The sequence below is a fragment of the Tachyglossus aculeatus genome, chromosome 21 (genome assembly GCF_015852505.1).
Source record: "Tachyglossus aculeatus isolate mTacAcu1 chromosome 21, mTacAcu1.pri, whole genome shotgun sequence".
NCBI classification, from domain to species: Eukaryota; Metazoa; Chordata; class Mammalia; order Monotremata; family Tachyglossidae; genus Tachyglossus; species Tachyglossus aculeatus.
Genome location: NC_052086.1, coordinates 74209201 through 74236259, shown reverse-complemented (window position 1 = coordinate 74236259; position 27059 = coordinate 74209201). Strand labels below are relative to the sequence as shown.

Below are 27059 nucleotides of genomic sequence, written 5' to 3'. Positions count from 1 at the left end.
GCTATAACGTCAGGAAGCACACATAAAGATCGTCCAATTTTTAGGCCATGGTATTAGTTGTATCATCTATGCCCTCGTGCCATTTTTACCTTTGCCTCTTTACCTCATTTTATCTCACAGCTTCTACTCCAAAAGGACAACTCCTTTCTTGACTGCAGGGCACTGTGCTGGACAGCATACCTTAGTTCTCTCCTAATTTTGAGCTGAGCTGCCAGACTCTCTGAGGCTTTGTTTTCTGCTTGCTTAAAATATTTCTTCTGTCCCTCTTGCTTAGGGTTACCCACTTCCAGCTCAATAGAGAACAGCTCTTCGGGTAGACTACCATTGGTGCCAATGTCGTGGGAGAGATGGGAAAAATGTCCTCACAACTTTCTGAGCTCCGGCTCTCAACCTCACTCATCCTAGGTCTCGGAGAATTTCCCTTCAAGGTTGAAAAGTTCTCAGAACGGTGGCTTTCTAGCCTCTTAGCCCTTTGAAACCTGACCCTCCTAGACTTCATTCCCCGCACTAAAATCCCTTCCCCTTTCCACTTCTGCAATCAAAATTAAAAGTTAGCCCCTTTAATAGTAGTGTCACACAGCAGACAAGTGGTGGAGCAGGATTAGAACCCATGACCTTCTGAATCCCAGGCCCGTGCTCTATTTTCTATGCCAGCTTATAGCCAGTCTCAAAATCTTTGAATGTAATGCACATTTATTCAATTAGGCACTCAATTTTTTTTTACTTTGATTAGTCTGTAAATATTTTTATGTCCATCTTCCCCATTAGAATGTATGCACTTTCTGGGTAGAGCAATTTGTCGTTTGCTTGCTTTAGACTTCTGGAGCAATCAGTACAGTGCACAGCACCCACTGAACGAACGGTATTATTACTACTACCACTCCCACTAATACTATTACTACTTCTAGTATACTACTTCAATAGCTGGTGAGAAGAACTCTGCATGGGATTTTGTAGGCAGCAGAGTTGAGTGAGAAATCTAGCAAGTTGCCTTAATCATGTTCTAAACTTCCCAAGTTCCTAATAAATTGTGCTGTGCCAAATGGACACTCAATAAATGCCATCACTTCTACTATTACTTTAAATACTACTATTACTATGTTTAGCAGAGCTTTGTCTTTACTAGCAGAAACCATGTTCAGAAGAATATTCATGTGTTCTTGCCATCAGGATTCCCTTCTGGCCTATGAGAAGGCCAGAGTCATCAAGCAGAGTAGCTTAGGGAATACAGCACAGGCCTGGGAGTTAGCGAGTCCTGGGTTCTAATCCCAGCTCTGTCACATGTCTGCTGGGTGACCATGGGCCACCCATGACCATGACCACTTCACTTCTCTGTGCCTCAGTTACCTCATCTGTAAAGTGAGGATTAAGACTATGTGAGCCCCATGCGGGACAGGGACTGTGTCCAACCTGATTATCTTGTACCTAGTACAGTGCTTGGGACATAGTAGGGGCTTAGGAAGTATTATAATTATTATTATCACTTACCAAAGTGATGTGATAGCACTTACAGGGTCATACAGATCTCTATTGAGGTATAAAAAGACCTTGGTTGGTCTTTATAGACCTCTTCTGTTTTAGCATCCTCTCACTTACGTTCCTTAACTTAATTTCCTTGCTGTAAAATAGTTTCTTGTAAGCATTTCTTTTGGCTGAAACATGAGGAACTGTAAATTGTTATTGGCACAGTGCTTGTTTCCCTACAAATAAACTTCTTCTGTACAAGTCATCCTCATCAAATTCATTTTGGTGATATCCCTGGTCCTGTGCAATGTCTCCTAAGGCTCCCTGGTGGAACAGTACGGTCGCTTTTCCTCAACATATTTTCACTACACATTTTGGTTAGACAACTACTGGGGAATTATGGACTGCCCTTTTGACAACATGCTCCTGGATCTGGGCTGTGATTTTGGAAGTAATGTCTGGGACCGTACATTCAGCATAGGTCATGGTGTGCACACTGTAAGTACAGTTTTACTTAAAATGAGGTTCATCAAAAACACAGCCTCCCAAATGACTGGAGAACTGATTATATTGCAGAGAGATGCCCATTTATTGTTTATATTGTAGGCTCTGTAAAAAGACACTGTTGCTATCCAGGAATGCATTAAGGAAATTTCACAATACATGACCGAATGATAGTGGCTTGACATCCTGTAACAGGGGAAGGGCACTTCAGGACTGCATGTTTCTATCAGATACTCTGGTTTAGAAAGTTAGGAGGCCTTTTTCCCAATGGTGGAAAAAGATTTCTAATCCATTTTGCTCTGCAAAGAGGGAGCAAATGAAAAATTGCAGAGTGAATCTCCAAGCAGGATATTCTTCTCGATCTAGATATGTATTTTTCATATTACAGCTTGAACCCATTTTATTTTATGTTACTGATCACCATCCTCTTCATGCTAATCCTTCATACATTTGAAGGGCAGCCATCTCTTCTCCAGGGTGACTAATCCTAATTCCTTTCGAAGCAGTGTGATCTAGTGGAAAGAGCACAGGAAGGGGAGTCAGGAGACCTGGGTTCTCATCCCGGCTCTGCCACTTGCCTGCTGTGTCATCTTGAGCAAATTGTTTGATCTATCTGTGCCTCGCTTTTCTCGTCTTTAAATGGGGATTAAATACCAGTCCTCCCTCCCTGTTAGACTGTGAGACCCATGCTGATTAAGGGTTGGGTCGAATCTGATTGTGGTATATCTACCCCAAAGCTAAGTAGAGTGGTTGGCGCATAGTAAGCACTTAACAAATACCACTTTTATAATTTGGTTTTTCTCAAGGGCCATGCTTTGCACTCTTTTAATCACTTTCAGTGATTCCACTGTCTTACTTCTCCACATCCTCAGAGTGTAGCATAGTGGATAGAGCATGGGCCTCGGAGTCAGAAGGTCACGGGTTCTAATCCCAGGTCTGCCACTTGACCTTGGGCAGGTCCCTTCACTTCTCTGTGCCTCAGTTACCTCATCTGCAAAATGGGGATTGAGACTGTGAACCCCACATGGGACCGGGACTGTCTAATCTGATTTGCTTGTATCCACCCCAGCACTTAGTACAGTGCCTGGCGCATAGTAAGCACTTAACAAATACCACACATTATTATTATTAGAATCCAGAACTCGAACCCAATATAATTAATGAGCATGCCCAGAAAGTCCTTCTTCATCATCAATCGTATTTATTGAGCGCTTACCATGTGCAGAGCACTGTAAAGAGTTGAGTAAAGAGTTGGCCTTCTTGACACTGGGCCAACTCTTTACTCAAATATCAATCAATCACTGGTATTTATTGAGCACTTAGTATCAAACAGTCCATCAATGGATCATATTTATTGAGAACTTACTATGTGCAGAACACTCTACTGAGCACTTGGGAGAGTACAATATAACGGATTTGGTAGATATATTCCCCACCCACAAGGAGTTTACAGACTAGAGAGCAAGGTGGACGTTAAAATAAACTACAGATACGTTCACAGTAAGTGCTGTGCGGCTGAGAGGGAGGCGAATCCAATTGCAAGGATGATGCGGAAGGGAGAGAGTGTAGATGGGGAATGTCCTGGAGGGATGGGGTGTATCCTGGAGGGATGGGGTGTATCCTGGAGGGATGGGGCGAGGCCTGGGTGGACTGGGTGTGGCCTTGAAGGATGGGCATGACTTAGATGAATAGGGTGTGGCCTGGAGGGATGGGGCATCTCCTATAGGGACAGGTCATGTCCTAGAGGGAAGGGGTGTGGCCTGGATGGATGAGGCATGGCCTGGTTGGATAGGGAGTGTCCTGGAGGGACGGAGTGTGTCCTGGATGGATGGGGCAAGGCCTGGATGGACTGGAAGTGTCCTGGAGGGACAGGGCAGGTCCTGGAGGGACGGGGTGTGTCCTGGATGGATGGGGCAAGGCCTGGATGGACTGGAAGTGTCCTGGGGGGACAGGGCAGGTCCTGGAGGGACGGGGTGTGTCCTGGATGGGTGGGGCAAGGCCTGGATGGACTGGAAGTGTCCTGGGGGGACAGGGCAGGTCCTGGAGGGACGGGGTGTGTCCTGGATGGATGGGGTGAGGTCTGGATAGGCTAGACGTGGCCTGGAGAGACAGGGCGAGGCCTGGATGGATGGTGAGTGTCCTAGAGGGACAGGGTGGGGCCTGGAGGGACCGGTTGTGTCCTGGATGGACTGGACGTATCCCGTAGGGACAGGACGGGTCCTGGAGGGTTGGGGCGGGGCCTGGATGGCTGGGGAGTGTCCTAGGGGGACAGGGCGGGGCCTGGAGGGATGGGGTGTATCCTGGATGCACGGGGTGAGGCCTGGGTGGATGGGGAGTGTCCTGGAGGGCTAGGGCAGGTCTTGGAGGGACGGGGTGTGTCCTGGACGGATGGGGCGAGGCCTGGATAGACTGGACGTGTCTGGAGGGATGGGGCGGGGCTTAGGTGGACGGGGCGGGCCCTGGAAGGACGGGGCGGCGTGGTGCAGCGGTCCCCTGGCCCCGGCAGCCGGGCTGGCCCTGCCTGTCCGTCCCCATGGAGCCGCGGTGGGGGCAGGGGCCGCTCCCCATCCCGCTCCCGCTCCTGCTCCTGCTGCTGCTCCTGCTGCCGCCGGAGCCCGGTGAGTCCCCTGGGGTCCTGGCCCTGGGGAGCAGGGGAAGGACGGGCCGGGGGGTGGGGGGCACTGGGGACACGGGGACACACGGACACGGACACGGACACACATCTCTCTCAAGTCCCGGGAAACCAAGCCAGGGGGAGGCGGGCAAGGCCGGCAGAGAAGAGGGTCCCACGGGGGGGCAGAGCCAGGCAGAAAAAGCCCGTTCCCAGGGACCGTTTGCAGGGAGGAAAATTCATTGAGCGCCACGTCCGTTTTCTGAAGATGTAGTAGCGCTTCTCATCGGGGTTTCCCCATCCGACCGACGGACGAACTCACTCACTCACTCCCGCACTCACTGACACTTATCCGCATTCGTCGGGGACATACACCCTGAGCGATACAGTCACATTGAGCCACAAGCTCTGTCTCTGTCTCTCTCTCTCTCTCTCACACACACACACACACAGAGAGAAATTCAGACACACGAAACACATACACCACAGACAGAAATCCAGAGACACATAACACATACACACACAGAAATCCAGAGACACACAGCACACACACATACACACACAGAGAAATCCAGAGACACACAACTCACTCATATACACACACACACATACACATGCACTCAGAAATCCAGAGACACACGACACACATGCACACACATGGAGAAATCCAGAGACAAACAACACACACATACATACACACACAGAGAAATCCAGAGGCACATAACACACACATACACACACGCAGAAATCCAGAGACACACAACACACACATAGAGAAATCCAGAGACACACAGTACACACATACACACACAGAAATCCAGAGACACGTAACACACACACACACATAGAAATCCAGACACACAACACACTCATACACACCACACACACACATAGAAATCCAGAGACACACAACTCACTCATATACACACATACAGAGAAATCCAGAGGCGCATAACACACACATACACACACACTGAAATCCAGAGACACACAATACGCACACACAGAGAAATCCAGAGACACACAATACACACATACACACACAGAAATCCAGAGACACATAACACACACACACACACACACAGAAATCCAGAGACACACAACACACTCATACACACTACACACACACGTAGAAATCCAGAGACACACAACTCACTCATATACACACACACAGAGAAATCCAGAGACACTCATACACACTACACATACACACAGAAATCCAGAGACACACAAGCACACATACTTTTGCATACCATGCAGGCTTCTTGGAGAAGGCAGCAGGGAGATGGAGTATTTTCTTTGGCCAGCAACACCGCCACTGCTGTGTGCAAGCTCAGTGTCTTTGAACACCTTCCTTCCAAAACCGACCTGAACTGGGAGCTCAGAGTGGAGCCAAGAAGGGAGTAGCCTCTAAATCAGGCTGTCCCTAAAAGCCGGGTTGTGTGGCATAGGACCGTCAATTGTTTACTCAGTTGGATTTGGAAAAAGCTTCTTTGAGATCTTCATATGGGTAGTGGCCAGTGATTTAACTTTGGTATTTTCTTACCGTGCATCAGTATCGTAATTAGAGTGTGCCGTAGTCACCGTGCTTTCGGGACATATTTGTCCCGGGGGAAAGTATCGTTTCTGGACTAAGAAGAAACGTGGCACGTAGGGCAAATGGTGCTTTATCTGCAAAACAAACAGCCCAACCTGATTATAGTTGCCAGAGTGCCTGGTGTAGCCAGGGTGAACTGTGTTCGCATCAAAGCACTAGCAAAACTAGTCTTCACCCCAAGTATTTTGAAAGGGTCTAGAAAAGGAGGTTGAGACACAACCGATTTTTTCTTTCCCTCAAATGTTCCAAGTTCTATTGTTAGGGTTGAAAAAGGAAATAATAATAATAATACTTGTGAAGCGCTCCCTATGTGCTGAGTGCTGTTCCAAGTACTGGGGTTAATCAGTTTGGACACAATCCCTGTCCCATATCGGGCTTACTGTGAAAGTAAGAGGGCGTGGGATTCAGTCACCATTTTACAGATGAAGTAACTGAGACTCAGGGAAGTTTAGTGACTTGCCCAAAGTCACCCAGCAGATACGCGGCAGATCCGGGATTAGATCCCCGGATCTCTGACCCCCAGGACTATCCTCTTTGCCCCAGGCTACGCTAATTCTCGTCTCATCCGTAACTACCCAGGCTTCAGATAGACTGGCAGGTCCCAGGTGGCACCTCAGTCTGATTGGGCATAAGGGCAGAACGGAAGGAGTAAGAAAGACTGGCAGGGCCAGGAGGCATTCAGGTGGAGAATAATAGTGGTGAGAGAGGTGCAGACATGGGTGGGGGTCTGCCCAGGTGGATAGCAAGCTTCACCTCTTCAGTTATTCAGACGTCTCAGATGGGAAGATCAACATAAACATAGTAGGGAATCTTAATTTTTTTGGTTTCAATTGTATTTGTTAAGCACTTACTATGTGCCAGACACTGTACTAAGCACTGGGTAGTTGCAAGCTAATCAGGTTGGACCCAGTCCGTGTCCCGCATGGGGCACTCAGTCTTAATCCCCATTTTACAGATGAGGAAACTGAGGCACAGAGCAGTTAAGTGACTTGCCCAAGGGCCCACAGCGGACAAGTGGTGGAGCCTGGATTAAAACCCAGGACCTATGTCTCCAGCCCTGATTTCTCTTCCTCCTGCAGTCTCGCATTTCCTCCTGCCTTCAAGACATCTCTACTTGGATGTCCTCACATCATCTTAAACGTAATATGTCTAAAACTTAACTTTTTATCTTCCCACCCAAACCCTGCCCTCCCGCTCACTTTCCCATCACTGTTGATGGCACCACCATCCTTTCTGTCTCAAAAGCCCATAACCTTGGCATTATCTTTTACTCCTCTCTCTTGTTCCACTCGCACATTCAAGCCCTCAGTAATTCCTGTCAGTTCTACGTTCACATCACCAAAATCTACTCCATCCTCTTCATCCAAAATGCTACCACGTTAATGCAAGCACTTATCCTATCCCACCTTGAGTATTATATCAGCCTCCTTCCTGACCTCCCTGCCTCCTATCTTTCCCCACTCCAGTCCTTACTCCATTCTGCTGTCTGAATCATTTTCCTTCAGAAACGTTCAGATCACGTTTCTCCACATGTCAAGAAACTCCAGTAGTGGCCAATCCACTTCTGCATCATACAAAAACTCCTCACCATCAAGTTTAAAGCACTTAATCACCTTGCCTCCACCTACCTCACCTCGCTACTCTCCTACTACAACATAGCCCGCACACTTCATTCCTCTTATGCTAATCTTTTCACTGTACCTCGATCTCATCTATTTCACCGCCGACGTCTCGCCCATCTCCTACCCCTGGCCTGGAACGCCCTCCCTCATATCAGACAGATTATTGCTCTCCTTCACTTCAAAACCTTATTCAAGGCACATCTCCTCCAAGAAGCCTTCCCTGCCTAAGCCCTCCTCTCCTCTTCTCCCACTTCCTTTTGCGCCGCTCTTACTTGCTCCTTCATTCATCCTCCCTCCCATCCCCACAGCACATATGTATATATCTGTAATTTATTTATTCATTAATCTATTTATTTATTTAGTGTCTGCCTCCCCCTCTAAACTGTGAGCTCATTGTGGGCCAGAATGTGTCTGTTTGTTGTTATATTGTACTCTCCCAAATGCTTAGTACAGTGCTTTGCACATTGTAAGTACGTACTCAATAAGTACGATCGAACTAATGAATGAAAGGACATCTGATTCCCAGGCCTGTACACTATCCAATAGGCTACACTGCTTCTAGTGAGGGTATCTTCAAGTGAGGGAATGGCTATCCTTTCCTCCAGGTCTACTTTAAGCATTGGGTAAACTGGGCAAGGGCCCAGACCACTACCTTAAAGCATCTCTACCTACAGCAATAAAAGGACCCCCAGAGACGTCAGGGGGTCCATCTTTAATCGATGGTTTTTATGGAGCAGATACTTCGTGTAGAGCACTGAACTCAGCCCTTGAGAGGGAACAGTACTGCAGAGTTGGTAGACATCTTCCTCACTCACCAGGAGTTTAAGTCTAGAGGGGGAGACAAACATTAAAATAAAATATGGATATGTGCATAAATGCTGTGGGGCTGAGGGTGGGGTGAATGGCAAATTCATTCATTCATTCATTCAATCATATTTATCGAGCACTTACTGTGTGCAGAGCACTGTACTAAGCGCTTGGGAAGTACAAGTTGGCAACATATAGAGACAGTCCCTACCCAACAGCGGGCTCACAGTCTAGAAGGGGGAGACAGACAACAAAACAAAACATATTAACAAAATAAAATAAATAGAATAGTACATATGTACAAGTAAAATAAATAGAGTAATAAATATGTACAAACATATATACAGGTGCTGTGGGGACGGGAAGAAGGAAGGGTGGGAGGATGGGGGAGAGGAAGGAGGGAGCTCAGTTTGGGAAGGCCTCCTGGAGGAGGTGAGCTCTCAGTAGGGCTTTGAAGGGAGGAAGAGAGCTAGCTAGGTGGATGTGTGGAGGGAGGGCATTGCAGGCCAGGGGGAGGACGTGGGCCGGGGGTCGATGCTTAAAGCATACAGATCCAAGTGCATAGGTGACGCGGTGGGTAGTGGGGAGGGCGGGAGGTGGGAAATGAGGGCTTAGTAGGAGAAAGCTGCTTTGAAAGTGGAGAGAGTGGTGGTCTGTCACATATGAAGGGGGAGGGAGTTCTAGTTCAGAGGAAGGTCATGAGCATGGTGTCAGCAGCGAGACAGACAAAATGGAAGTAATAATAATAATAGTAATAATAATTAACAATAATATTATTAATAATATAATCGATATCATTAATATTAATAATTAATAATGATTAATTAATAATAGTGATGATAATTACAATTGTGGTATTTGCTAAGTGCTTACTGTGTGCCAGGCATGGTACTAAGAGCTGGGGTACTTACAAGATAATCAAGTCAGACACAGTCCCTATTCCACGTGGGGCTCAGATTCTAAGAAGAAGAAAGAATGGATAATGAATCCCCATCACAGATGAGGAAACTAGGTACAGAGAAGTTAAATGCTCATCCAAGGTCACACAGCAGGCAGGTGGCAGAGCAGGGATTAGAACTCGGATCCTCTGACGTCCAGGCTCGTACTCTTTCCCTAGTCCCTGTGGGTTGGTGTTAGAGGAGCAAAGTGTGAGGGATGGGTCATTAAGGAATCAGCGAGGGAAAGTAGGAAAGAGAGAGCCCATTGAGAGTTTTAAAGCCGATGATAAGGAGTTTCTGTTTGATGCGGGAGTGGATGGGCAACCACTGGACATTCTTGAGGAGTGGGAAGATTTGGGCTGCACTTTTTTTTAGACAAATGACCCAGGCAGCAGAGTGAAGTAAGGACTGGAGTGAGGTGAGTCAGGAGGCGAGGAAGTCAACCAGGTCAAGGCAGGATAGGAAAAGTGCTTGGATCAGCATGGTAGCAGTTGAATAGAGAAGAAACATCAGATTTTAGCAATGTTGCAAAGGTTGAACTGCCACGATTTGGTGACAGATTGCATATGTGGGTTGAATGAGAGAGATGCATCAAGGATAATGCCACGGTAATGGACTTGTGAGACCGGGAGTGTAGCGGTTTTGTCTAAAGTGATGGGAAAGAGGATGGAGTTTAGCTGGGAAGATGAAGAGTTCAGTTTTGGATATTAAAGTCCAATACAGAACTCCTGGAAGTTGCCAAATTAAAGTGGCCAAACTAAGATTGAAAGGGATTTGAAGAAAAGATTTCTTTAACTTCCATATTATGGTTCTAATTGGCTCTGGGCCCTGAGTCTCCCTCCTTCCTCACTGGGACATTCCACTAGACACTTCCCAGTGTTCCTATAATAATAATTATTATTATGGTATTTGATAAGTGCTTACTATGTACCAGGAACTGTAGTAAGCGCTGGGGTGAATATAAGCCAGTCGGGTTGGACATAGTCTCTGTCCCAAGTGGGGCTCATATTCTCAATCCCCATTTTCCAGATGAGGTAACTGAGGCACAGAGAAGTGACTTGCCCAAGGTCACACAACAAACAATTGGCAGAGCCGGGATTAGAACCCATGACCTTCTGATTTCCAGACCCGTGCTCTATCCACTACCCCACGCTGCTTCTCACATTCCTAGCAATGTGGGACCCAAAGCACTGAGAGCAATCTGAGGCCAACCCAACAGATCAATCAATCCATCACATTTATTGAGCGCTTACTGTGGGCAGAGCACTGTACTAAGTGCTTGGGAGAATATAATACAACAAGATAACAGAGTTGGTAGACATATTTCCTGTCCACAATGAGCTTACAGTCTAGAGGGAGACATTAATATAAATCACTCATGGATATGTACATAAATGCTGTGGGACTAGGGTGGGGAGGGATGAATAAAAAGGAGCAAATCAGGGTGATGAGTCGGAGCTAAGGAAATAAGGGCTTAGTCAGGGAAGAACAGATCATTTCTCCCCTTATTACCTTTGCGCTGCTGCTTTGTTTTATTTTAATGGTATTTGTAAGGGCTTACTATGTGTCAAACACTGTTCTAAGCACTGGGACAGATACACATTAATTAAGCTGGACACAGTCTTTGTCCCACATGGAGCTAACGCCAAGTTAAAAGTAATTTCAATATTTTGAGGAGGGGAAGTTGCATCCAGATCTTAAGGCCCAAGAGTGCTCAGAAGAGAGTGAAGAAGGATAAATTACTGTCTTTGGTGTTGGGAAATACTGGGCTTATCTTTGGTGGTGAGAAATACTGGGCTTACCCTGTCTTGGGGGACCCATCAGACCCTTAAATTGGGTTTGCATTCCTCCTGACCGCATGGGATTTAGAGTTGTTAGGCAACCCATACCCCCAGCATGTTTCCCGGAGGGCAGTTTTAAAAACTTTACTTAAATGGTCATCATGCAGAGTGTGGCAATCAATGGCTCCTCGTTTCTACAGAAGATTTAAGAAGAAGAAATGGATTTAAATTGCAGCCAAAGCGACATACATCTGTCATAAATATGACCTTCCTCCCAGTTGAACGCTGTTAAATGCTGGACGTGGTGACTGAAAAAAAGTTGCAGCTGCTCCTTCTCAGGAGGACTTTAAACGCCAGGGTGATTCTCAGCTCGCTGGGATGGTGGTCTGTCTGGAGTTGGGGGATGGATTAGATGTCTTTCATAGTTCCTCCCAGCTCTAGGAAGCCAAGAGTGAATGTACTTTGAAATCCTTGTCTGTCACTTGAACTCTGTCCCATTTCACCAGCCGGAGGGAAAGCCCGACCCAGGAGGAGTTTCATTGAATTAGCCAAAGCCATACAGTGCAGCACGGACAACTCCCCTCTGAATTACGTGAACTACGGGTGCTACTGTGGTTTAGGAGGAAGTGGTTGGCCCCGGGACAAAACCGACTGGTAAGAACCAAAGGGCTTTGGGCAAGGGCTTGGGTTAGGTGGCAGGAAATTGGGCCGGCTGGTCTCTCCTCTCCATATCATGGTTCTAATTGGCTCTTGGCCCCGAGTCTCAATAGCTTAGTAATAATAGCTAAGGACTGTCTTGGGCATCACCATCTTAGATTCATTCATTCATTCATTCAATCGTATTTATTGAGCGCTTACTGTGTGCAGAGCACTGTACTAAGTGCTTGGGAAGTACAAGTTGGCAACATGTAGAGGCGGTCCCTGCCCAACAACAGGCTCACAGTCTAGAAGACGGAGATGTCTCCTTATTCATGAGGAAATGACGTTTAAGATGGTGGCTCTCAGCCTGAAGAACCCCCAAATAACAGAGCTGGAGAAGCAACAATCCAGATGAGCTGTAGAGGTCTTTTTCAGTCAGAGGGTTCTGAGGTTCTTGGTTCCTCTCCTACAGCCTCATGCCAACTCCCAGAAACCCATTCAGCTAGCAGATCTCTGGCTCTAGATGCTGTTTGTGTAAATCTACAAGGAACAGTTTTGAAATCCTATGGGATCTCATGGGGCTGCAAATTCAGTCCTTTAGAACACTAAGAGAAGGGAACCCAGCTCCACTAATACAACCCAGCCCACACACTTGGCTCCTCTAATGCCAACTTTCTCACTGTACCTCAATCTCATCTATCTCGCCAGTGACCCCTCGCCCACATCCTGCCTCTGTCCTGGAACGCCTTCCCTCCTTAAATCCGACAGACAATTAGTCTCCCCCGCTTCAAAGCCTTGTTGAAGGCAAATCTCCTTAAAGAGGCCTTCCTTGACTCCTCCTTTTCTCTTCTCCCGCTTCTTTCTGCTCCACCCTGACTTGCTTCCTTTTATTCATCCTCCCTTCCCAGCCCCACTACACTAATGTACATATCTGTAATTTATTTATATTAATGTCAGTCTTCCCCTCTAGTCTCTAAGTTCATCGCAGGCAGGGAAGTGTCTGTTTATTGTTATAATTATACTATCCCAAGAGCTTAGTACAGTGCTCTGCGCACAGTAAGTGCTCAGTAAATACGATTGAATGCATGGATGAAATTCAGTCCTTAAAACCAGTAAGAAGAGGGACAAACCACTATGAAGGAGAAAGGATTATCACTGAGGGACCCTCCTCTCTTTTCCACATCTAGGTGCTGCCATAGTCATGACTGCTGTTATGGCCAGGCCGAGGCTAAAGGCTGCCACCCCGTATTGGAGCCGTACAACTTCATGTGCAAAGACAAGAAAGTAGATTGTGGTGAGTAGAGTAACCCATCAATTTGTCAGCCTGGCATTACTAAGCACAGTACTGTTTGGAGCTGAAGAGTTGTAGAGGGGAATAATAGGATGCAGTGGCTCACCTTTGCAGAAGAACAAGAGAGACAAACAATTATACGTGGTCACAGAGTAGAAATAAATTCTGTAAAAACAGAAGAGATATAGATATAGGGATTAATTGGAGAAGGCTTGGTGAAGGAGGTAGAATATTAGGAGGGTTTTGAAGACGGTAAGGGCTGAGGTCTGGTGGATTTGGGAAGCAGCAAGGCTTAGTGGATAGAACATGAGCCTGGGAATCAGAAGGTCATGGGTTCTAATCCCTGCTCCGCCACTTGTCTGCTGTGTGGCCTTGGGCAAGCCACTTTACTTCTCTGTGCCTTTGTTACCTCATCTGTAAAATGGGGATTAGGACTGTGAGCCCCATGCGGGACAGGGACTGTGTCCAACCCGATTTACTTGTATCCACCCCAGTGCTTAGAACAGTGCCTGGCACGTAGTAAGCGCTTAACACATACCACGATTATTATTGTTATTATTATTTGGTGGGGAGGTTTGGAGGTGCAGCATTAAGCAGCATGAGATCAGAGTCAGGAGTTCGAGAGTGAGGGCCACAGAGATTGTGAGCTTGGAAGGAGGTCAGAGTGGTGGCTGGGGAATAATGGGTGAACAGAGCGGATATCATCATCATCAATCGTATTTATTGAGCGCTTACTGTGTGCAGAGCACTGTACGAAGTGCTTGGGAAGTACAAATTGGCAACATATAGAGACAGTCCCTACCCAACAGTGGGCTCACAGTCTAAAAGGGGGAGACAGAGAACAAAACCAAACATACTAACAAAATAAAATAAATAGAATAGATATGTACAAGTAAAATAAATAAATAATAGAGTAATAAATATGTACAAACATGTATACATATATACAGCTATATGTAAGCTAGAGAAAACTGGTAGGCAGCCTCGAAGCCGATGGTAACAAGTTTTTATGTGACATGGAGGGGTATGTGCAACAACTGGAAATTTCTGAGTAGTAAGTAGCAAGTCACTACTTTGTTCATTTTCTGTTGACCTCTGTATCCCTCAACTAGCTTAGCGAGAGAGAGAGAGAGAGAGAGAGAGAGAGAGAGTGTGTGTGTGTGTGTGTGTGTGTGTGTGTGTGTGTGTGTGTGTGTGTAGCTTTCTGGTTCTCCAGCCCCATACCCCCTGGGTAATATGGCAGGGCATAGAGACTCCACGTCATTTAGCTCACATTTATTTTTTTCCACTCCTTCACTGTCTGCAATTGGCACCACAGTAACTGGATCCCTTACGGTTGCCAAAACTTTGCCTTTTGGAAATGAAAATCTCATTCAACAATAGTATTGAGAAGCAACATGGCCTAGTGGAAAGGGCAACCTTCTCAGCGCTGACTATGTGCCAGGCACTGTACTGAGAAATGGGTTAATACAAGGTTGGACACAGTCCCTGTCCCACATGGGGCTCACAGTCTTAATCCCCAGTTGAGGTAAGTAACTGAGGCACCTAGAAGTTAAGCGACTTGCCCAACATCACACAGCAGGCAAGTGGCGGAAGCGGGATTAGAACCCAAGACCTTCTGCCTTCTAGGCTCTTGCTCTATTCAGCGTGGCTCAGTGGCAAGAACCCGGGCTTTGGAGTCGGAGGTCATGTGTTTGAATCCCGACTCCGCCACATGTCTGCTGTGTGACCTTGGGCAAGTCACTTCACTTCTCAAGCCTCAGTGCCCTCATCTGTAAAATGAGGATTAAGACTGTGAGCCCCATGTGGGACAACTTGATCACCTTGTATCCCCCCCAGCGCTTAGAACAGTGCTTTGCACATAGTAAGTGCTTAACAAATACCGTCATTATTATTATTATTATTATTATTATTATTATTATTCACTAGGCCATGCTGTTTCTCAGTTCCAGACCCACTAAAACCTAAATTCATTCCTGGAGAAAACCAATTCTTACCTGATAAAAAGTGAAAACCTGTCACCCAGCTTCCCCGCTCTGAGAGTGCCCCCGGTAAAGGGAACTGAGAACAGGCTGCTGAAACCCAGGAAACTGTTAATGATAATAATAATAATAATAATAGTATTTGTTAAGCGCTTACCATGTGCCAGGCACTGTATGAAGCACTGGGGTGGATACAAGCAAATCAGGTTGGACGCAGTCCTTGTCATACGTGGGGCTCACGGTCTCAAACCCCATTTCACAGATGAGGTAGCTAAGGCACAGAGAAGTGAAGTGACTTGCCCAAGGTCACACAGCAGACAAGTGGCAGAGCTGAGATTAGAACCCATGACCTTCTGACTCCCAGGCTTGTGCTCTATCCACTACTCCATGCTACTTCTCATAAAAAAAAACCCAACACCGCCTGAAAGGCCAAACTCTGTCCCTCCTCCCACCCTCCATCTGAACTTGTTCTGAGGCAAATTCCCCTTCGAAAGATTTGAGAATCAGGGAGTTCCCAGTGGACAAGAAAGTCCAGTCTGGGGGCATTTCTGGTGGGAGGAGTAGCGTGACCATTCACCTGGTTTTACATTAGTCTGGTTTTTCAGGTGATCTGTCATTCATTCATTCATTCAATCGTATTTATTGAGCGCTTACTATGTGCAGAGCACTGTACTAAGCACTTGGGAGAGTACAATACAACAATAAACAGTGACATTCCCTGCCCACAATGGGCTTACAGTCTAGAGTAGGGGAGGCAGACATCAATACAAATGAAATTACAGATACGGACAGAAGTGCTGTGGGGCTGGGATGGGGGGAAGAACAAAGGGAGCAAATCAGGGTGATGCAGAAGGGAGCGGGAGATGAGGAAAAGTAGGGCTTAGTCTGGGAAGGAGGAGATGTGCCTTCAATAAGGCTTTGAAGGGGCGGGGGGACGTAATTGTCTGTTGGATTAGAGGAGGGAGGGCATTTCAGACCAGAGGCAGGACGTGGGCTAGTGTACAGTATTTTTACTTTAGGCATCTAGCTTCCCTGTGCCTTAGCTCAGCACTTATGTCCATATCTGTAATTTATTTATTTATATTAATATCTCTGTCCCCCTCTAGACTAAGCTCATTGTGGGCAGGGAATGTGTCTGTTATATTGTTGTATTTTACTCTCCCAAGTGCATAGTATAGTGCTCTGCGTGCAGTAAATGCTCAATAAATGCGATTGACTGACTGATTCCTGCTGATGAATCCCATGGCCTTGAAGCAGCCCCAGGTTCAAGGGAACCTGAGAGGAGAGCACAGTGGCTCTGGAGCAATGTGGGGCAAATCAGGGGTGCCCTTGGAAAAATGCTCTAGATTCGGGGGGACTCCCACAAAATGTTCTGTAGGATAACATTGTGCTTCTGGTGTCCGTATCCATATAGACCACTCTGGCTTCCCTTGGGAGGAAGATCAGGGGGTGAGTGGTGTCCAGCCTGTTAGTCCTTTTGCTGTGGGAAGGGAATGTGTTTGTTTATCGTTGTACTCTCCCAAGCCCTTAGTATAGTGCCCTGCCCACAGTAAGCATCAATAAATATGTCTGACTGACTAGGAAGTGTTTTGGAGTGCTCCACAGATCAGCATAGAGACATGTTAAATCTTACCATCTCCAGGCAGTGTTCTCAATCTCTCACCTCACCAACTCGACCATTTCACTAATTGTCCATATCCTTCTATCCTGCCTCTTTGCCCACATTCCCTTAACCCCAGATTCTGTCGTCACCCACTGTGGGACCCCTGGACCTTGGACTCATTCTACCTATCAAACAATCAATCAATTAACCATCTTTATGTTGATCTCTGTCTCCGCATCTAGACTGTAAGCTCGCTGTGGGCAGGGAAGGTGTCTCCCAACTCTGTTATATTGTTAAATCATATTCTCCCAAGTACTTAGAACAATGCTCTCTGCACACAGTAAGCGCTTAACAAATGTAACTGATTGATTGATTGAATTAAGCACTTACTGTGTGCAAAGCACTGTACTAAGTGCTTGGGAGAGTACAAAATAATAGAACAGAGTTAGTGGATACATTCCCTGCCCATGAGCCCAAGGTGTTATTGTCGTTATACTGTACTCTCCCAAGCATTTAGTACAGTGCTTTGCACATAGTAAGTGCTCAATAAATATGATTGAATGAATGAAGCTATCCCACCCCTCCTAGACTCCCTTCGAACTGTCTTATCTCTGAGAGTTAAAATCTATTCCTTCTGTTGTATATCAGCATTTAAGTGCTGATTACAGTGCTCTGCTCATAGTAAGTGCTCAATAAATGCCACTGACTGCCTGATGGATTGATTCAACTCCAAACAACTCTATTACCCCCCTGGGCCTCTGGCTCCATGCATCTCCAGGCTCACACCACCATCCTGGGACCCTCTTTTTTCTTCAGTCTTGCACTAGTGCAGCCAAGCTGCTAGTATAAATGCAATGAGTCAGTCAAACGTATTTATTGAGTGTTTATTGTGAGCGGAGCACTGTACTAAGCATTTGGGAGAGTACAACAGATACATTCGCTCCCCACAAGTTTACAATCTTAGAGGCTGACTTTTGCCACTTCAAATTCACTCTCCCCTGCTGTAATTCATATCTCTGTTTCTCCCCTGCCTAGTGTCATTTCTGTCCTCCTCTATTGACTTCCACATCTGCAGCCCACTCCAACTATTCCAAACCTTAAACTGCCTCCTGAAGCACCCAGTGCCCAACCACCTCCCACCCTAATCCTTGATCCTAATAATAATTGTGCTATTTGTTAAGTGCTTCCTATATGCCAAGCCTTGTGCAAAGTGCTGGGATAGATGCACTTTAATCAGATCAGGCATAGTCTCAAACCAGATGGGACTCAGTCGAAGGGGGAGGGAAAGCAGGTGTTTAATCCTCATTTTATAGATGAGGAAACTAAGGCACAGAGAAATTAAGTGACTTGCCCCAGGGTCACTCAGCAGGCAGATGGCAGCTGGAATTAGAATCCGAACTCCTGACTCCCATTCTGTGCTCTTTCCACTAGGTCACATGTCTGATAAGAGACAACCAATGACATCTCTCTCAATTATGGGTCTCTACACAATCCTGGTTTATTTGTTTGCTTTTCCTATTTCGCTTCACCTCCTGTGTTCCTTCTCCCTCCTTCTGACCCTGAGGCCATGTCACTGTTGATATTTCCACTAGAGAGCAGTCCAGGATACTCACAATTATTTGCGGTGATGGGCAACGGAAATCTACAAATCTCCCCTGGATAGGGAAACAATCAATCAATTGGTGGTATTTAATGAGCACTTGCTGTGTTCAGAGCTCTGTACTAAGCACTTGGGAGAATAGAGTACTTAGAAATTTTTTTAAAAAAAAATTGTTCCTTTGATATTTTCCACCTTCATTTTTTACAGCCTCACAAGTGTTTCTTGGCTCCTGAATCACCATAGACCCTCAATTGGGAGGGGTGAGGAAAGTTAATAGATTCAGAGTGATGAACTAAAACATTTGTAGGGATCTAACAAACTTTAACAATAAGCAATCTTATTAAAGAGGCCCAATAGTTTTCTAAAGCAAACAGCTTATTCTCCTATTCCTTTAATACAGGAAACTTTATAGACATTTACCCAAAGGGGTAAAGGACCAAGTTTTTCCTTGTGAAGTAACACTGGTTGAAAGAGTGTTGTTCTGCTCCTCCAGTATGTTGGAGATGGGGGTTAAATCCATTAGATGAGGAAAAGGAATTTTTTTTAGGTTTTTGAGGCTTTCTATCAACTCCCTTTAACATAGGGTTCGTTCATTCATCGATTCATTCATTCATATTTATTGAGCACTTACTATGTGCAGAGCACTGTACTAAGCGCTTGGGAAGTACAAGTTGGCAACATATAGAGATGGTCCCTATCCAACAATGGGCTCACAGTCTAGAAGGGGGAGACAGACAACAAAACAAAACATGTGGACAGGTTTCAAGTCATCAGAATAAATAGAAATAAAGCTAGATGCACATCATTAACAAATTAAATAGAATAGTAAATATGTACAAGTAAAATAGAGTAATAAATCTGTACAAACATATACAGGTGCTGTGGGGAGGGGAAGGAGGTAGGGCCGGGGGGGATGGGGAAGAGGAGAGGAAAGAGGGGTCTCAATCTGGGAAGGCCTCTTGGAGGAGGTGAGTCTCAGTAGGGCTTTGAAGGGAGGAAGAGAGCTAGCTTGGCGGATATGAGGAGGGAGGGCATTCCAGGCCAGGGGGAGGACGTGGGCCGGGGGTCGATGGCGCAACGGGCGAGAATGAGGCATGGTGAGGAGGTTAGCGGTGGCAGAGGAGCGGAGGGTATGGGCTGGGCTGGAGAAGGAAAGAAGGGAGGTGAGGTAGGAGGGGGCGAGGGGATGGACAGCCTTGAAGCCGAGAGTGAGGAGTTTTTGCTTGATGCGTAGGTTGACTGATAACCACTGGAGAATTTTGAGGAGGGGAGTAACATGCCCAGGGTGTTTCTGCAAAGAGATGATCTGGGCAGCGGCGTGAAGTATAGACTGAAATGGGAAGAGACAGGAGGATGGGAGATCAGAGAGGAGGCTGGTGCAGTAATCCAGTTGGGATAGGATGAGAGATTGAACCAGCAACGTAGCGGTTTGGATGGAGAGGAAAGGGTGGATCTTGGCGATGTTGTGGAGGTGAGACCGGCACGTTTTGGTGATGGATTGGATGTGAGGGGTGAACGAGAGAGCGGAGTCGAGAATGACACCAAGTTTGTGGGCTTGTGAGACAGAAAGGATGGTAGTGCCATCTTCGGTGATGGGATAGTCAGGGAGAGGGAAGGGTTTGGGAGGGAAGATAAGGAGTTCAGTCTTGGACATATTGAGTTTTAGATGGCGGGCAGACATCCAGATGGAGATGTCCTGAAGACGGGAGGAGACCCAAGCCTGAAGGGAGGGAGAGAGAGTAGGGGCAGAGATGTAGGGTGTCATCAGTGTAGAGATGATAGTTGAAGCCGTGGGAGAGAATGAGTTCACCAAGGGAGTGAGTGTAGATAGAGAACAGAAGGGGGATCAAGAACTGACCCTTGAGGAACCCCTACAGTAAGGGGATGGGAGGGGGAAGAGGAGCCCTGAAAGGAGACTGGGAATGAACGGCCGGAGAGATAAGAGGAGAACCAGGAGAGGAAGGAGTCTGTGAAGCCAAGGTTGAATAGCATGTTGAGGAGAAGGGGGTGGTCCACAGTGTCGAAGGCAGCTGAGAGGTCGAGGAGGAGGGTTCATAGAGAGACAATGTCATACTGATTTCCTTTAAGACAAAAGGTTGCAGGTGAAGAGTTTGGTTTTGATATTATCTGCATATTTCTGTGTCTGGGCTCCAAAAGAGTTCTCTAAGTGGCTCTATCCATTCAGCAAAACTTTTTCAAGTGGCTCAGAGAGCTAATTGTTCTAAGGTGTTGGACGCTTCTAGGACTTGCTCTTGTGTTTTGACAGGATCCCCAGAGCTGTTGAACTAGAACCACTTGACCTCATCTAAAATATGAGGAGTCTGATAACCCAACCTCTGTCTGCTATTTAGTGTTTGGCATTTCTGACAAAGAGGCTTAACAGGCACCTGAAGCCAGAAATTCTAGTGCGTGTTTTTTGGGCAAGTCACTTAAATGATCTGTGCCTTAATTGTGGGGGTGAGGTAGGAGGGGCAAGGTGACAGTGCTTATGTCACTTCCCCAAGGGCCCTCCTCCTCCCACCTATCTCTCCTCCTCCAACACTAAATTCGCAAGCCTCTCTGTTGATCCTAACCTCTTCTAGTTCCACTCTCAAGTCTCTCTGAAAATCCAGCTGTTCACAGTTTTAACTGTAACCTTTTTGCCATTGACTCCCCAGTCTACCTCACCAGTCCTGTGCCTGACAATTTTGCGTTTCTTCCTGCCTGGTGGAGAGACTCTTCTTAGCATCTCAAGCTTAAAATGACAAAAACTGAATCAATCAGTCAATCAATCATTGGTATTTACGGAACACTTACTAGATGCAGAGCACTGTACTATGTGCTTGGAAGAGTATGATACAAAGAGTTGGTAGGCACCGAGTTTCTCATTTTCCCTCCTAAGCCTACCCCTCTGCCACTCTGCTGCCCAAATTGTTGATTCATTCATTCATTCAATCGTATTTATTGAGCGCTTACTGTGTGCAGAGCACCGTACTAAGCGCTTGGGAAGTACAAGTTAGCAACATATAGAGACGGCCCCTACCCAACAGCGGGCTCACTGTCTAGAAGGGGGAGACAGACAACAAAACAAAACATAGAAACCAAATAAAATAAATAGAATAAATATGTACAAGTAAAATAAATAGAGTAATAAATATGTACAAACACACACACACACACATATATATATATATATGAGGCTTATATATATGTATATATATATATATATATATATATATATATATATATACAGGTGCTGCGGGAAGGGGAAGGAGGTAAGGCAGGGGGTGGGAAGGAGGAGTAGGGGGAGAGGAAGGAGGGGGCTCAGTCTGGGAAGGCCTCCTGGAGGAGGTGAGCTCTCAGTAGGGCTTTGAAGGGAGGTGGATGTGCGGAGGGAGGGCATTCCAGGCCAGTGGGGAGGATGTGGGCTGGGGGTCGACGGCAGGACAGGCGAGAACGAGGTACGGTGAGGAGATTAGCGGCAGAGGAGCGGAGGGTGCGGGCTGGGCTGTAGAAGGAGAGAAGGGAGGTAGGGTAGGAGGGGGCGAGGTGATGGACAGCCTTGAAGCCTTAGCTACCCATTTTTGTTGTTTTCAGAGAGAAACCTCCCACAATTGGCAAGGTTTCAAGGTTTTAGGAGAAGTAGCATGGTCTAGCGGCAAGAGAATGGGCTTGAGAGTCAGAAGTTGTGGGATCTAATCCCGGCTCCATCACTTGTCTGCTGTGTGACCTTGGGGAAATCACTTAACTCCTCTGTGTCTCAGTTACCTCATCTGTAAAATGGGGATTGAGACTGTGAGCCCATGGGGGTCAGGGACTGTGTCCAGCCTGATAACCTTATATCTACCCCAGCGCTTAGTACAGTGCTTGACACAGAGTAAGTGCTTAACAAATACCATAATTATTAATTAACGCACTCCCTTAGCCCTCTTCCCACTGTTCTCTCCCAGTGCTTAGTACAGTGCTCTGCACATAGTAAGTGCTTAATAAATACTATTACTACTACTCTTCCAAGTGCTTAGTAGAGTGCTCTGCACATAGTAAACACTCAATAAATACCACTGATTGATCGATACTACTACCGCAGTCTTTTTTTTCTTTCTGTTTTCTTTCTCTGATACATCTCAGTTCACTCCTCCCAAGCTGACCTCCTAGCAAGACAGAGTTGTCCCTCAGTTTGGCAGAGAAATATCAAATGGTGACAGTGAGACTGCATCCGTGAGCATTCGTGTCACTACAAGAAAGCCTGCTTGCCCTCTCGCTTCCTGGGTCAATGCAAATACAGCAAGTCCGAAGAAACTGGGTTCCAAATCCGGTTCTACCACTTGTCTGCTGTGTCACCTTGGGCATGTCACTTAATTTCTTGGTGCCTCAGTTACCTCATCTGTAAAATGGGGATTAAGACTGTGTTCCCCATGTAGGACGCGGACTGTCCAATCTGATTATTTTGTATCTACCCCAGTCTTAGAACAGTGTAAATGCATAACAAATACCACAAAAAAAATGCAGTTTCATTGGCAGACACGATTTTGCCCACAGGGTGCTCACAGAATCATAGAAGGAAGGGGAATAATAATAATAATAATAATAATAATGTTGGTATTTGTTAAGCACTTACTATGTGCAAAGCACTGTTCTAAGCGCTGGGGTAGATACAAGGTGATCAGGTTGTCCCACGAGGGGCTCACAGTCTTCATCCCCGTTTTACAGATGAGGGAACTGAGGCCCAGAGAATCAATCAATCAATCATATTTATTGAGCACTTACTGTGTGCAGAGCACTGTACTAAGCACTTGGGAATATGCTTTGACTAGGTAGAAGGGTCTGAATGAAAATGCATTTTGGAGAAGAGCCCTGAAGCACCAGAGACAACACCTCTAGGGACTCAATCAATCAATCATATTTATTGAGCATTTGCTGTGGGCAGAGCACTTTGCTGAGCATTTGGGAGAGTACAATATAGCAAAGCTGATAGACACATTCTAGGCTACAGCACCTTTTAGCATCTGTCTCCCCTTCTAGACTGTAAACTCGTTGTGGGCAGGGAACATATCTATTGTACTCTCCCAAGTGCTTAGCACAGTGCTCTGCACACAGTAAGCACTCAATAAATACCACTGCTGCTGCTGCTGATGGTGATAGTGTATGTTTTCTGGCCCCTTGCCATGTGGGGGAATCATTACCTAGACAACGACGGTTAAGAAGAGCAAGGTAAATCCCAATGCCAGCAGGGCTTGCACTTGAATTGTTTTTATAATAGTGGTAATAATAATTGTAGTACTTTTTAGTTGCTTATTATATGCCAATCACTGTACTAAGTGCTGGGGTAGTTACGAGGTAATTAGGTTGGACACAGTCCCTGTCCCACATCAGGCTCGCAGTCTCAATCCCCATTTTACAGATGAGGTAACTGAGGCACAGAGAAATGAAGCGACTTGGCCAAGGTCACACTGCCGACAAGTGGAGGAGCTGGGATTAGAACCCAGGTCCATCTGACTCCCAGACTCGTGTTCTAGTGTTAATCGTTTGCATCGAGCCGTCCGTCCTCTCAGGTGGAGAGGCAGGCCCGCCCTGAGGCGCAGCTGGAAGGTAGAGTTTGTGGTCGCAGAATAGAGTATATTTGAGACCCCAAACAGCAACAGATGACACTGGGTCTTCACTCATATTCTAAGTTCTCACTGAACGGTTTAGTAAGAGTCAAGGGGAGTCTTTTCAACTTTCTTACAAAAGCCCCTGCACAACCACGGCTGAAGAAAAGGGGACAAAAAGCGAAAATACGAAGAACTGTGGGGCGGGGGGCCACATTTTCCCAGAAAGCCCCTTTTCCTTGGGTATGAAGGTATGAAGAAAAAGCAAACATAGCATGAGAGAGAGAGAGAGAGAGAAAGAGAGAGAGAACACTCCAGGGCTGCTCCATGTTTAACTAAATGTAGATAAGTAGTTGGATAATTCAAGTAATGGAAAGTTTTATCAATAGTTTTGGTTGTGGTGAGCTGATCTTTATCTACAAAGAGCAAGTCTTTCTTCATTCATTCATTCGATGAGTGCTTATTGTGTGCAGAGCACTGTACTAAGCGCTTGGGAGTGTACAGCGCAGCAATAAACAGTCATGTTCCCTGCCCACAATGAGCTTAGTATTGATTTGTTGTATTTGAATAACTTTCTTTAGCCTTCTGTTAATGGTATGTTTCAGGCAAATTGTACAATCCCTGATGATAGGAACTGCATCTTCTCCAAATTTTGTAATACTGTAGCTCCAAATAATATTCTCAATAAGTATTTTCAGATCTTTCTGTTCTCAATAAATGTTTCTCTGATCATTATTTACTTTTGGGCATCTAGAGGAGGATCATCATCATCATCATCAGTCGTATTTATTGAGAGCTTACTGTGTGCAGAGCACTGTACTAAGCGCTTGGGAAGTACAAGTTGGCAACATATAGAGACAGTCCCTACCCAACAGTGGGCTCACAGTCTAAAAGGATCAGAGATTATACTTTGAATTAATTGATTTTTTTGAGGTCAGAAACCAGTAAAGTCTGGGAGTCACAAGGACCTGGGTTCTACTCCTGACTCTGCCACTTGTCTGCTGTGTGACCTTGGGCAGGTCACTTCATTTCTCTGTGCCTCAGTTGCCCCACCTGTAAAGTGGGGATTAATACTGTGACCCCTATGTGGGACAGGAACTGTGTCCAATCTAATTAGCTTGTATCTACTCCAGTGCTTAGAACAGTGATTGACACAGAGTAAGTGCTTAACAAGTACCATTATTAAAGAAACAAGGGGAGACACAAAATAAAATGCAACAGTGATGAAGAACAAAAGCCAAAAAACCGTTACATTTTGTAATATCAAATTTTAAATTGTGTTACAGCTTTCTAAATTCATTTTCTGCATGCTCACTCTGACCTTTTTAAATAACTAACTTGCTTTTTCTAATCTCTTCCAGACTCGCTGGAAGACAGATGCCAAAAAATGATGTGCAGGTGTGACAGTGAAGCTGTCAAGTGTTGGGCCAAAGTCAAATTGAACCGAAAGTATGAATTCTTCCCCCAGCATACATGTGGAAAGAAGCAACCCTCGTGCAAGGCAAGCAAGAACAAACGCACCATCTCAAATAAATATTAAAATGCAAAAATAAAAATTATTTTCATGGAGTAAAAATGGTTCCTCATAAATTTAACCTGAGGACTCGGGAACTGAAATATCTTGCGCATGCCCAGTGTCCTTGTCCTTGTTCCTTTTCCCACTCCTGATCATTGCCCCATTCCTGTCACTATTCCCAGTAATCCCTGCTTCCCCTGTGGCTGGACTGGCTCCAGATGCCAACTCTGTCCCTTTCTTCCCCTCCTCCCCATCCAAATACGATGGCTCTAACTCTCAAGCCCCAGTCTCTCTGGCCCCAGGTCCTTCAATCAATCAATCAATCAATGCTATTTATCGAGCGCTTACTATATGCAAAGCACTACTGAACACTTGGGAGAGTATGACACACCAGAACTGGCAGACACATTCCCTGCCCATAATGAGCTTACGGTCTAGAGGTGGGGACAGATGTTACTAGGAATATATAACATATAATTTGAGGATGTGATGTGAGGACTATGGGGTTGGGAGTGAGGTACAGATCCAAGTGCCTAGATGATGTAGAAGGGAGAGCGAACTGGGAAAAAGAGGGTTGGGGAAGGCCTCTTGGAGGAGATGTCACCTTAATAATGCTCTGAAGGTGGGGAGAGTGGTGGTCGGCTGTATATGTGGAGGGTGAGGGATTTCCAGGCTAGGGGGAGGATGTGTGTGAGAAAGTGGTTGGCAGTAAGATAGATAGATGATGGATAGATAGATAGACAGATGGATAGATAGATAGACAGATGGATAGATAGAGATAGATAGATAGTTGATAATAATAATAATAATAATAATAATGGCATTTATTAAGCACTTACTATGTGCCAAGCACTGTTCTAAGCGCCGGGGGGAAACACGGTAATCAGGTTGTCCCACGTGGGGCTCACAGTCTTCATCCCCATTTTACAGATGAGGGAACTGAGGCCCAGAGAAGTGAAGTGACTCACCCAAACTCACACAGCTGACAAGTGGCGGAGCCGGGATTTGAACCCATGACCACTGACTCCAAAGTCCGTGCTCTTTCCACCGAGCCACGCTGCTTCTCTCAATAATAATAATGGCATTTATTAAGCGCTTACTATGTGCAAAGCACTGTTCTAAGCGCTGGGGTGGGATACAAGGTGATCAGGTTGTCCAGATAGACAGACAGACTTATCCAGTCTCCTATTGTCCCCTTTTTTTCCTATCACCACTCCAGCTCTGGTTCCTCTTGGTGTCCAGCTTACTCACCAATCACTGCCCAGGATTCATTCATTCAATCGTATTTATTGAGCGCTTACCATGTGCAGAGCACTGTACTAAGCACTTGGGAAGTCCAAGTCGGCAACATATAGAGACGGTCCCTACCCAACAACGGGACCACAGTCTAGAAGGGGGAGACAGACAACAAAACAAAACATGGAGACAGGTGGTCATCTCCAAGCCAGTCACAGCATCCAGGGGTTTCCCGGACTACACTTGCTTTAGGCTTAGATATAATACCCAACGCCCAACAAATGGTTTAGAATATTGGTTG

The 27059-nt window shown here is 46.0% G+C and overlaps 1 protein-coding gene across 1 annotated transcript; it reads left to right on the top strand.

Annotated features, from left to right (window-relative positions):
• The first annotated feature begins 4459 nt into the window (after positions 1 to 4459).
• LOC119942637 (phospholipase A2-like) lies at positions 4460 to 25582 on the top strand. Its single transcript, XM_038763514.1, has 4 exons — positions 4460 to 4586; positions 11831 to 11978; positions 13151 to 13257; positions 25368 to 25582. The coding sequence occupies exons 1-4, from the start codon at positions 4502 to 4504 to the stop codon at positions 25544 to 25546; spliced, it is 519 nt and encodes a 172-aa protein (XP_038619442.1). The 5' UTR covers positions 4460 to 4501; the 3' UTR covers positions 25547 to 25582.
• Positions 25583 to 27059: the final 1477 nt, after the last annotated feature.

Coding starts and splice junctions, on each gene's coding strand:
- LOC119942637 (XM_038763514.1), top strand. CDS start 4,502: ATGGAGCCGCGGTGGGGGCAGGGGCCGCTCCCCATCCCGCTCCCGCTC. Junction 11,979..13,150: donor CCCCGGGACAAAACCGACTG/GTAAGAACCAAA, acceptor TTCCACATCTAG/GTGCTGCCATAGTCATGACT. Junction 13,258..25,367: donor AGACAAGAAAGTAGATTGTG/GTGAGTAGAGTA, acceptor AATCTCTTCCAG/ACTCGCTGGAAGACAGATGC.